At 22.8% G+C, this 13,876-nt stretch overlaps 2 protein-coding genes across 2 annotated transcripts; one reads left to right on the top strand and one right to left on the bottom strand.

Annotated features, from left to right (window-relative positions):
- Positions 1 to 4,303: 4,303 nt before the first annotated feature.
- On the bottom strand, positions 4,304 to 5,271 carry LOC128955764 (L-xylulose reductase-like). Its single transcript, XM_054301439.1, has 3 exons — positions 4,807 to 5,271; positions 4,603 to 4,709; positions 4,304 to 4,523 (listed from the first exon to the last, which is right to left on the bottom strand). Exons 1-3 carry the CDS (start codon positions 5,269 to 5,271, stop codon positions 4,304 to 4,306), a joined length of 792 nt encoding a protein of 263 aa, XP_054157414.1.
- A 3,675-nt stretch (positions 5,272 to 8,946) lies between these two features.
- On the top strand, positions 8,947 to 13,348 carry LOC128955763 (tenascin-like). The gene is made up of 4 exons (XM_054301438.1): positions 8,947 to 8,950; positions 12,144 to 12,722; positions 12,954 to 13,208; positions 13,299 to 13,348. The coding sequence occupies exons 1-4, from the start codon at positions 8,947 to 8,949 to the stop codon at positions 13,346 to 13,348; spliced, it is 888 nt and encodes a 295-aa protein (XP_054157413.1).
- The last annotated feature ends 528 nt before the right edge of the window (positions 13,349 to 13,876 follow it).

Below are 13,876 nucleotides of genomic sequence, written 5' to 3'. Positions count from 1 at the left end.
GCTTTGTATAAATTATTTTTTATAATAGATTTATTATATAATCTAATAAATAATTGTAACTTAAATTTTACTTATAGTATGATATTATTCATTCATATTAAGGCATTCATAATATATTTATTTTGTAAATATTGATTTAAAACATCTTAAAATATTAAATATTAAATAAATATTTTTTTAAAAATAAATAAAGCTTTATTAAATAATTTTTAACACTGTGTATAATTAGATTAAATATTTATTACTAAATAATTTTTAAAACAATATATTAATGATATTTTATAATAAAAATATAAGTAAATTAAAAGTACAGCTAATTAATGTTTAGTAAATAAATTCTTAGAAATATAAATATTTATTTAATTGTTAAAAATCTGATATAATATTAAAAAATTAATTTGTTTGCAATTACACTAATAGTTATAAATTAAAAAAAATAATTTATATAATTAAGACATAACTTGCCATAAATATATTCATAATTGGATCCATTTTTATTATAATAAGTTGTATGCGTAACACATAATAGCCATATAACTGATGCAAAGGTAGCAAACTGTAGGACACGAACCAAATATCTATTTTGTTTCATTTGTGTCTCAAAATAAAATAACAATTTTTAAATAATAACAAAAATATTTATAATTTTAATTTATATATTTTCAGGAAGAATCCCAAAAAAAACAAATTAATTATTAATAATATTTTAGATAATAATTATTTTTTAAAAAACTTTAATTGTCACCATATTGTAAAGTAAATAGACACATATAAAGTACTTGTTATTATCAACTAATAAATTTATAAAATGTTGCATTTTTTTAAAAAACAATATTGTAAGTGGAGGTAGATTTCAGTAGTTTAATATTATTAAATAGTAGTGAATCATATTTTATATTTATGATACTATAAGTTCATAATCTGGTGCATCCATTAAAATCATTATTTTTTTATAATAATAATACTGTTATATAAAAAATAAAGTATATTTATATCTCTGATTAGAGAAAGTGTATTGTAGTTAATATTTTATTATAAAATATAGAATAAAACGAAATGAATAGTTTTTATATGTACTGTAAAAATAATATACCATATATATAATATATAATAATATATATATTTATATACATATAAACTGTAGTATAATTAGCATTACTATGTACTAACAAATTTATCACTTATTTGTTTTATCAGATAATACTGCATTTGTAACTCATAAACATAGTTATAAATTTATTTACTAATAGTTAAGTCTTATTTATAGTAAGTTAAACAAATAGTGTAAAAAAGACTAAAAAGATGAAACTTATTTTACAAATTAAAAAACTTATGTATTAATATTTTATTATAATTGTATACACAATCTTATAATTATCAATTGCAAGTATAATACTCAGTATATTTCAAATAACTTTACATTAATATGTTTAACATTTAAAATTAAAATATTATATAATTTATTTTGTAAATAATAAATAATTTAAATAAATATTATAATTTAATAAAACAATTATTTTACATTTTTAACTATTATTAATTTTATTATAATGATTATTGGTATTATTGATTAACAGTATTATTATTTTTATATGTTTTATTTTGATTTTTTAAAGCAAAACAGTTCACTAAGAAAACAAACAACTGATAATAGACTGCCTGTAAATAATGTAATGTATGTAATATTAAAATGACCCAGGTTCAATGTTTCAAATACAATTGCAACTTCATTATCATTATCTAGATTATTGACAATTGTATTATTTATTTTGTTTGTTCCCAATCTAATTGTATTAAATTTATTATAAAATTTAATTTCCTGTGATCTAAAATGCAAGTAAAAGCCATAATAGTAAAGTGCCTTGATCCTATTGAATAAAATGATAATTATTTATTTTATTATTAGATATTAATTTTTAACAATTGTTTGGTCTTAAATGAAATCATATTATTATTTAAATTTATAATTTTTGTTTTTAATAACTAATGTATGTATACTTACAAATTGATAACTTTGTTGCTAACGACAGGTGTCAATGTTTTTCTCAATATATAACTTTCAAAATAGTTATTACTGTTTAATGATGTTTTCATTACACTGTATTCATGATAATAATTGTATAGATTTTCAATACTCTCGTAGGTATTGATTAAAACTTTTTTGTGATCCAATAATAATAGTATTGTTTCCAAAATGAAAAAATCGTTAAATTTTATCGTATGAAACCTGCTTTTCGATAAATGATATTCCTATAAATTGCAAAATTAATTATAAAATACTGTAGTATTTTTAAAAAAAAATATTTAATAATTTATTACATTTCTAAGTGTTTGATGTGAATGTGAATTTTTAATAGTTATGATATTAATCTGATTTTCGCCAATTAATTGTTCAATAGTTTCAATTTTATGCAATTTTTTCGATACCATTGATGAGTACATATTGTTTTGAATTATACTCATCAATGTGAGCGATGATAACATAAGTAATATTATAAGATTTTTGCGATAATAACTTTGAATATTGACAACTAAGTATAATATGAAGTATTCAAATAAGTATTGCATATAATTTATATATGATATAAATATGTAATCAAATAAAATAATTTATATAAATGTTTAATTATTTTTTTTAAAAAAGCTTACCTCTGCCTAAAAACATAATGAAATAATCAATTGATAAAAATAATTTTTGTTTCCAATTGTTTATATAAGTAAAATTAATTAAAATTATGATAATATAAGAAAATACAATTAGCATCCAGATAAATTGATCAAAACAATTTAGCAAATTCAATAAATTGTGACTTGATTCATAGGTAGGACAGTTTAATATGGCTAATATTGAGCCCCTGGGCATCAAAAATACATAGTTTAAGACATTATAACGATCTTCATTTAATTTAAATGGTACCATAAAAAAGTCAGCCATCTTTAATGAAATTATTTTTTAAAAAATAATTAATAAATCTTTTAAATTATATATATATTTTTTAATAGTTTACTCATTACGTTATTTTTTATAAGTCCCACAGCACCTGACCATGAACCATTTCTAAGTAATTTACCACCCTGGTTAGAATCTGATACAATCAATGCTAAACTGGTTATAAATATTCAAAATAAAGTTTATCATTTTATTAATTGATATTTTATATAATTTTATTAATATAACATTACCTGAGTTTAAGATTATCCTTTAATATGTAATAAATTTTAGAAAATGTTTGGCAAAATATTATCATATTTGTTGTTTGATTTAACACCTAATTAATTTATTATAACAATAAACATTTTTATAAAATATTAAATAATTTATTTACAAAAATAATAATAATATTAACCTCATCAGGATAAATGCCAATTACCAAATCAAACGTTGTATTATTTGTATAATACTTATACAATGAACTTTCAATACAAAATTCCATATATAATAGTAATGATTACAGATATATAAATATTAATATATTGATAATTTTATTTAAACTATATAAATGTGACAAAATTAATAAAAAACTGTCTGCAATAATAGTTTTATAATTTAAACAAAAATTTGTTTTGAATTTTATTTATTTCATAGTTTATAAAAACATTGTAATATACTAAAAATCTATTTATTTTAATTATAACATTGAACAATATAATTGTAGTAATTTTATGTTTAAATTATTGGGTAGTATTACAATCAACATAATATATACAAGTCATGAAATTAATTATTTTTCAAATGCTGTTTGATATTAATATAATGTTTAGTAAAATACTATATATACTGTACATTATTTCTATAAAATAAACTACATATTGTTTTTTATTTTGTAAGGTAACATAATAACATAAATTATAATATCAGATAATTTACAATAGATATTTATAGAGATTAATAATTATTTACATTTTATATATTGATATCTATTGAAATAATAATTATATATTATATGAAAATATTTATATACTGTATATTTGGTAATATATTATTATTTTATATCCAAGTTTATTTTATTCTTATAATATGTTTAACATAAATAATAATTATTATAAAAACAAAAATATCAATTTTTTTATACAATAGAGTTGATAAATATTATATCGTATAACTAAAACTTAATATTTCATATATTTAAAATAAACAATTTTAAAATAATGAGAGTTTAATAAAATAAAAAATAATCTGTATTATTATATACCTAGTATATATATTTTTAATTAAGATATCAATAATAATAATAATAATAATAATCTTTATTTAGCATAAAAAAATAAACATAAATTGTAATTAATTTTATTAAAATAATCGTTACAATGCATTGAGAGACCCGCCGTCGGACACAAAATTAATTCCCGTCACAAACGAGGCCTCATTTGACGATAAAAATAGTACAGCATTTGCGATGTCTATCGATTCACCGACTCTTCCGATCGGATATTTTTCTCCGTATTTATCATAAAACTCGTCCGCCTGTTGAGCAGTCAAATGATCGGCCACTCGATGAAAGTTTGTCCTCACAAGAGCCGGACTATTGATTTAATGATAAATTAGTTAAACAATTAACTGAATAATATTATGTATTAAATAATATATAATTTATTATTTACTTAATGATGTTAACTCTAATGCCTTTTGGTCCCAATTCAATTGCCAAACACTTACTAAACATATCAAGTGCTGACTTTGCCGTACAATACAATAGATTTCCCACTAACTATATGTTATATAAATTGATTTTTATTAATATTTTAATAAAATTAAAAACAATTTATTAAGTAATTAAATAAAAAACACAATCATATAATACAAACCGGTTTAATGCCGGCAACGCTTGAAATGTTAATTATATTGCCTTTAGTTTTCTCCAAATGTTCGACACATAAGTGACACAAATAGATAACTGCTTTCAGATTAGTATTCAGCACTTTATCATAAATATCAAGAATATCTGTATTAGTAATTTGGGATCGGATGGCAAACCCGGCGTTATTGACTAATATGTCTAACTGTTTGTATGCCGTAATAGTTTCAGCAACAAGTCTGCGACAGTCATCCTCTTTGTTGATGTCGGCCACCACTACCAGAGGTGTTAGACCAGTGGGTGAAACCTGTTGACAATCTTTGGCTACTTTTGCCAGATTTTCGGCATTTCTACCGGTAATCACTACACGAGCGCCAGCTCTGGCAAACTCAATGGCAGTGACGGCACCCATACCACTGCTGGAACCGGTAATCAATACAACTTTGTCGCTAAAATTAAACACAGTCTTAGACATTATTAAAATTATTTTAAACAATATTAATATACAATTACAATAATATAATATTCAGTAACTAATAAATATTACTAACTAAAGTATTAATAAATATTTCAATTAAAAAATACAGTAAATAAATAACTTATATATAGTATATTAATATCATTAAATATTTTGTCTAATCATTTGTCAAACATATCTATAATATAGCAAAATAATAATTAAGTATTTCAACTAAATAAGCACTAATGAAGGTCATATAAATACTATACTTTTATAATATAAAATTTATTTTGATATTTTTTTGTATTTTTTAAAAATCAGTTATATCAGAAATATTATATTTCAATAGATTCACAAATACAGTACATTTAATCTATAATACTGTACTGTTGGTGTTAGCAAAAATTTATAAAATAGTTTTGAGAAATTTATAAAATAATAGAGGAATTTCGAGAAAGTTTCTAAAAGTAATTTTCTATCTATGCGATTAAAGTAAAAATTTAATGACAAGATTAAGAACTATGATAAATAAAGTTATAATAAAAATGATGAATAAAATTTTACAATTTTATTATTATATAATTATAATAATTTTATATTTAGGTATCCCATTTTGTATAGTAATATATTATACCATAATATATAGCATAATATTATCTAACGTTATATAATAATAAATATGTATTATGTCTGATTAATATAGTATTACAATAGATATAAATATTGGGTATAACATTAAAGTTAAATTTCTATTATTTATACTTGAGAAATTTCAAGAAACTTTCTCAAGGAAATTTATTAGAAACTTTCTATTTGCCCATCTCTATGTACTGTACAAACAATTAAAGTTATATATATAATCATATATATTACAATTATACAATCTATAATCTATTTATATACATTGAATATTTAATTAATACTGTAAATGCACAATATAATTGTTTTTTAATTCATAGCTAATATTTTATATTTAAAAAAAATTGTTTAATCCGATAATATTTTGACTGATAAATGAATATAGTTTTAGAAACTAATTAATAATTAGCAATCTTTTTTGTTAAACTTAAATTTTTATATTTATTTTATAATTTTTAAAAGTATGGCATTAAACATAATTACATAATTGTATCATATGTTTTATTGAAAATACAAAAATTAATACTTTTATTTTAAATAATTTAATACAAAAACATAAGTAATTATTTGAACCAGCTAAATTTTAGATTTTTTTTGAAAAATTTAGTTTATCGACCTGTAAATTAATTTTAGTCAAAACAAGTGTTTTTTTAAAAAAAATGCTTAGGTATTAGTCTGTTAGTTTTGTGGGACAAATATGGTTTTATAAGCAAATTATTAATCAGACATAATCTCTATTTTATTTTTTGAAAATTATCTAAATATAAGCATTAATTTTATAAAATAATTTATATAAAAAAGAATAAAAAACTATTTATAAAAATTTTTAGTCATTTAGAGTTTTATTTATTATTTTTCTGACTATTCTCTGGTGCGGGTATTACGTCCTAACCGACCGCACTCAGGAAAAATGGTTTCCATAAAATTGTTATCATTAGTGGCTATTGTCTCCATTATAATCGGTTTGTTAGCAAATTAATTAAAATATTTTATTGTTAATCAAATAAATCATTACTTAATTAATTAATTAAATATAGAGATTACATATTGTGATGTCGATGGCGTTGTCGTCGATAATGTGGTCGAAGCGCCAAAACCTCTCGGAGATCAAACACCGGCAGCAATAGTGTCGGACAAAACATTGGACAATGAATTGGACAATGAATTGGACACAATGAATTGGACAGTAGTGTGGATGATAAGAGAGTACATAAGCATCATTCACACTCATCGCCTAAAAAGCATCACAATTCAGTGAAACGTCGACCCAATTCACAGGCACATCACGTCCCTAAACACACCGGTACTGGACATCACGTAACGCATGCAAATGCAGCGCATGTACCGCAACGTGTTGGACATTCCGGACACGTAAACAAAGCACCAAAGCGTAAGGGCGGTCAACGTCCGGTTCGTCGGCGACGACCTCAGACACATAACCGTCCGTCTGGTGTAAAGAGAAAAAGACCGCAAACTTCTGCATCGGGACATCAAAGTCATCCAAAAGTCAGTAAAAAGAAGAGAATTATTCGTAAAAAAGGTATTTATTTTTCCCAACAAATATAATCTTTTTTTTGTTAAATATTTTTCTATATATATATATATTTATAACGTTTTAGGTCACGGATCAGCTCCAGTTAAGCGCAGACATCGTAAAAGAAAGCAAACAGTTGTCGGACAACAACACCAAAAGCCAATTCGAAACCCGAACCGAAAGTCAGACAATAAAAAAATTAAGAAAAAGCACAGAAGGAAACACCGAAAGTCACATCAAAAGCACGGAAGCTCTGGATCGTCATCACCACCGAAAAAGAAGAAAAAGAAGTCATGTGGCAGTAAATGTTGTAGTGGGGGATGTGGTGGTGGAGGAGGTGCAGCACCCGGACCATCAATGAATCAACAGCAACAAATAGCTCTTAATCTGTCACCTCCTGCATCACAACCAATGATGCTCTTACCTGGTGGTGGTGTAACAGGTGGAGCACCAGGTAATCAACCTACACCGCCAGGTGGTTCTACTACTCCCTCAGGAGGCGCAACTGGTGGAGCACCCGGACAAATGACGACTTCCAGTTCAGGTGCATCCACTACAACTGAATCCACTACCACCAGCAGTACTACAACTAGCACTACTACATCAACAACAACTACTACTACGACTACCACTACTACAACAACGATGGCATCCGGAGGAAAAAGAGCACATCCATCTTTGGAAGAGGATGAGGAATGGACTAAAGATGAACAATTGGGAAGAGATTATAAGGGAAAAGGAAAGGGATTTCTCATATAAAGGTTTTTAATAAAATAAAGTAATGGTGTACTGTATATATATACTGATATATTAACTTATGTTCAACTAATTAATTATTAATATTTTATTTGGAAAAAAAACAAATAAATATTAAATTTATTAAGCACTTGAATATATTAGGCAAATTGACTAAAAACTAAATATTTTCTAGTAATTATGAAACTAATTAACTAAATTTAACTAAATTATTTGAATGATAAAATTTTTGAAAATAATTATGAAATTAAAACTACAGCAAATAAATAGAATTTTTCACAGTCTTGACTTAGGTGTCATACAAACTAACCGTCTATTTGATTGTCTAATTTGACTTAACAAAATATAAAAAGTATAAAAAATATAATTATTTATTTTTTGTATTAATAAACTGTTACATTGAATAAAATTTTTATTTAAGTCTAAGATAAAAGTATAATAGTTTTACAATTTTTTTTGTTTATCTAAATATTGTTTAATGATAAATTTTAGACACATTTATACATTTTTTTTAAAGATTTTTATTAATTATTTATAGTTTAATATATTTAATTATTGTATTGTAAATTAAAATTATTTGTATTTATAAATCTTTAAGAACGATTAACATAATTTAAAAATTTTATCAATTTATTTAAATAATTACCATTAATTAAAATTTCAATTAGCAAAATAATTAATGAACAACTAAATATTACTATTAATGTTTTAAAAATAAAATAATAATGATTTAATCGTAACATTTTAAATCTACTTTCAGTATGGGTATTAAAAATATTGTTATTATCTTTTTTATTAGATATTTGATTATTAATATTTCTATATTGTATTTCATGATATAAATTATAAAATATTATTTGTTGTTTGAGAAATAATTGATGAAAACCAAATTCATTTAATGATATTATTCTAAAAAAATATAAACATATTTAATATTTTAAAAACAATAATAAATAATAACAATAATTTTACAATTTTTGTAATTTATTTTTGATTGGTTCCGCCAATGATCGTCTAATCGCATAACTGTCCCCATAATAGTTGTTACTTAATTGTGTAGTTTTCAGTGCATATTGTTTATAATAATCGTAAATACATTCAACATTTTCACTGGTACTGATCAATACATTTTTGTGATCCAATAATTTTGTTATTAGATTAACAGTGAAAAAATCGATATAACGTAATGTAGTAATTTTAGATTCATCTAAATGTTTCATCTATTGAATAGTTTTAATTAAACATTAAATATTTATAATAGATAATTGTTTTTTTTTAAATAAAATTATATATAATTCATACATTTTTTAGCACACGAAGCGAATATGAATCTTGTATGACATTTATTAACAGATCATTTTCATCTATCAATTGATCAATGGTTTCAATATTGTGCAACCGTTTGGATACCATCGATGAAAACATCGAGTTTTGAAAATATATCACTAGTATTGTCGATGAATATATCCATATAATAATCAATAATCTCCAATGACGTGACTTTTCAACAATAGCTGAATATATTAGTAAAATTATAAATTATGTATTAATCTATTAATATTATTATATTATTACAAATATTTATTGATTTACAATACCTCTGCCTAATAGTAGTACAAAATAATCGAATAATAAAAACATTTTTTGATACTTATTGTTAACTTTATAGCAATTAATTAATAATAGCGTTGCAAATACAGCAAACATGACAATCCATATAATTGTATTGAATGTGTTGATGATTGTCCCTATATTAGGATCACCCTCATAAGCGGGACAGTTGACTATTGAGACTAATGATTCCCTGAGAATAATAAATACATAATCCAATAGATGAGACCGTTTGGTTTCATATTTGAATGGTACCATAAAAAAGTCAGCTAGCTAAATAAAATAAATAAAAAAATAAATAAATACAACCAATTAATCAATGAACAGTTTTATATTGATAAATTTATATACTACCAACATTATTTTGAAAAAGTGCCATGGCACCATACCATGTACCATTAATTAATAGTCCTCCCATATCTTTATCAGCTATACTTACTTTTATTCTAAGTAAATAATTTTTAATTAAAAAAAATAAAAATTAGTTTAATTTACTAAAATTATAAATAAACTAAAATTATATACTTTAGTTTTAAATTATCATGTAACATATGGTAGATTTTAGTGTATCTTTGACAAAATACAATCACAGTTGCATTTATATGAATTACCTATTAATTAAAAAAATTATTTTTAATTTTGTAAATTTATTTCTAAAATTTTAAATAAAATCTTTAAACCTCTTGCGGATAGATTCCCAATAGTAAATCATTAGAATAATCGGTATTATTATCATTAATATCATTGTAACTGCTATTATATAGTTGACTTTCAACACAAAATTCATTTAATATCATAATTAATTAATTTTATAAAAATTACTCTAAAGATTTTTTCAAGTATAAAGTTTTATATTTGTAAGCAAAATATTTGTATAATCTACAAAAATTTTTTAATATCTTTTTAATATATAATAATATTTTATGTAAAATACATTTTTTTTAATTATTACAATATTAAAGATTGTTAGAACTTATATAAGTATATATTTGTTATGACATTTATTTGAATATAACATTTCTTATATGAATAATGAAAATGTTTTTTTGTGTATAAAATTTACTGAATAAAATATTAATATTTTATTTTTATTATTTATCAATATAATTTGCAAATTAATCATTTTTATTTAGTATATAGATTTATGTCATATAAAATGTTGTGAATATAATGGAAAATTACAATTAAATTTATACGACAATAGAAAATTATATTTTATATTATCATAATATATTATATTTTTTGAATAGTGACTTTTTTAATTTAAAACTATTTATTATAGTTATTTATCTAAGCTATAATAAATAATAGAAATATGTTGTATAATATAAATTATTTTTGTAAATTATATATCATTACTTATTAAATATAAAATAAACAGTTTATTAATAACAGAAAATAATAAAATACTAATTATAGTATTATGTATCAATATTTGAATTAAAAATACTACTTTATTGATTAATATTAATATAATAAAATTAATTAAGTTTAAAGAATGTTTTCTAGATCTATAAGGCGTTGTTCACATATTACGTTCGCACTTTTTAAGAAATCTAGACCCCCTCCCTCCCCTATGTTCGCAATTGTTCGAATGCAATCATTAAAAAAAAATTCCCTAACCGCTACCCCCCCATCATCCACAAGAAATAAAATATCTAAATGCGAACGTTCTTAGAGTCTCTACCCCTCCTCTCCCCTTCGTTCGCAAAAGTTCGCTTTGGCTAACCCCCCTCCCCTCAAGTGCGAACGTAATATGTGAACCACGCCTAATAACTTTAAAATAATAATTTACTTTTATTAAGATTTAGCCTAATTAACTAAGATTAAATAATATTTTACTTAAATTAAAACAGGAAATCATATAATCTTATTTTACTTCAAATTTATATGAAAATAATATAACTAAGTTAATGACTATTAATATTATAATACCGTAATACAAAAAATTTCTTTTTGTTTATATAGATATAAATTATATAAATATATATTATATAATAAGTATAACAATTTTTTTTAATTCATTTCTATTGAGATTTTCAAAATATTTACTTAAATAAACAAACGCTATAATTTAATGTCACATTTAGTAGATATTTATTTTTATATAAACTAAATGTACACTGATGATAAGTTAAAATTGATGATAATAATGATAACATTCATAATATTAATTTTTATTTTATGAATAGTGCAATTAATTAGTTAAATAATATAAATAAATAGTAATTGCAAAAATATTAAATAGCAATTTAATAGAAAAATTATTTCAAAATTCAAATTATGATTACTATTAATATAATTATTTTAATATATTGTTTGTTTTTATTGTTATGTCATCCCATAGACAGTTCCCTAACAATACAATGCTTTAATCGCGACGATTGTTTGGCTTTCTATAGCGGATCTGGTTTTGAATGCATTGATAGCCAATGCAAATGTATGCACGTATTAGAGGACAGTAAAGGTGGTAATGGTGTGAAAACCTGTTCCTCACAGTGTCTATACAACGATCAAAATTGCCAACAATTAGACAAACGTTTGGAGTGCGCTATCGGTGGCAATGATTGCCAGTGTAGTGACACCGGCTATAAAAAAGATCCACTAAATGGCAACAAATGTATTGAAGATGTCTATTATAGTGGATCCAAATATCATCAATGGTGTCGTACTAATAGTGACTGCAAAGATAGTGATATGGTATGTGTGGATGGCTATTGTCAATGTAAAAATGGATTCACTTATGATGACAGTAATAGAAAGTGTGTGTCTGTACCAGATTATTGTGTTGAGGGAACGTTATGTAGCACTTATGATAGAAATAGATTGTGTCATCAAGGTAACTGTACTTGTTCAAATAATTTTATGGTCGATAATTCTAATGGCTTGAAATGTATACCAACGATACCCGTTACTACTGAGTCAGGTGAAAACTTTTTTAATTTTTTATTTATAAATATTTTAATACAAATATTATAATTATGTAAATATTAGTTATATTTATATTTTAAAAGTTATAATACTCTTTTTTAAATTATAGTCATTTAATATGTAGTTTAATTTTATTAAAATAACTTTACAACTATTTGTTAATAATTGATATCAACTAAATGTAATAATAATTTGTTTAAATTAAAAACTTTTTTTATTTTTTTAGTATTAACAACAACAACAACAACACCTGAACCTCCAAAGAATATTAAAAACAATTTATCGATAATAATAATATCATCGATTGTCATATTCACAGTATCCATAGGAATAGCGTTGTATATTATGAATAATAGCAGTAAATTTACCAAAAACTTTGAAACAATTGAAAAATTAGGTATGGGTTCATTTGGGTTGGTCCTGAAAATTAAGGACAAACGGACTAAACAAGAATATGCTGTTAAGATAATTGAATTAATTGGTAAATATTATTTGTTTAGTTAAATTATATTCAATTTGATTATAATTATTATTTCAATAAAAAAAATCATATATAATATGATATAATCAGACGCAACAAAACTGCCAACAGATGCCAAATACGTAAAACTACAAACATAATTTAATTTCGTATCGCAAAAATATTGATATCATTAACTTTGAACTTTAATAACTTTTTTATTTTTTAACTTAAATAAACAAATTTGATATCAAATGAAAGAACACTTTTCAAAGTTTATAAGTCAATAAATAAAATTGCATTAATTATCATATTATCTATAAAAAAGCATAAGAAGTAAGAAATGGTAAAAAAAGTTATGTACAAAAAGTATTTTCGTGAAATCAAAACTTTAAATATTATTAACAAAATAAAGCTATTAATTTAGTAAAAACAATATTAATATCGAGTATTGCCTCCGTTGGCATCAATCACAGCCTGCAATCTTCTTGGAACACTTTGGATCAGCTTTTCTGTGACTTCTTCAGGTATATTTTTCCAGACATTAAATAACGACTCTTTAAACGCAGAAAAACTTTTTCTTTCGCTCTTTGGCACACGTCTGTCCAATTCATCCCATAGATGTTCAATAATATTGAGGTCAGGGCTCTGTGGCGGCCACTCAAGTGTCTCAATTTGATTGTCAGACA

This window comes from Oppia nitens, unplaced genomic scaffold (assembly GCF_028296485.1).
Source record: "Oppia nitens isolate AA-2021 unplaced genomic scaffold, nextdenovo-longstitch-racon4-pilon3 scaffold2_pilon_pilon_pilon, whole genome shotgun sequence".
NCBI lineage: Eukaryota > Metazoa > Arthropoda > Arachnida > Sarcoptiformes > Oppiidae > Oppia > Oppia nitens.
This window is presented reverse-complemented; position numbering and strand designations above follow the sequence as displayed.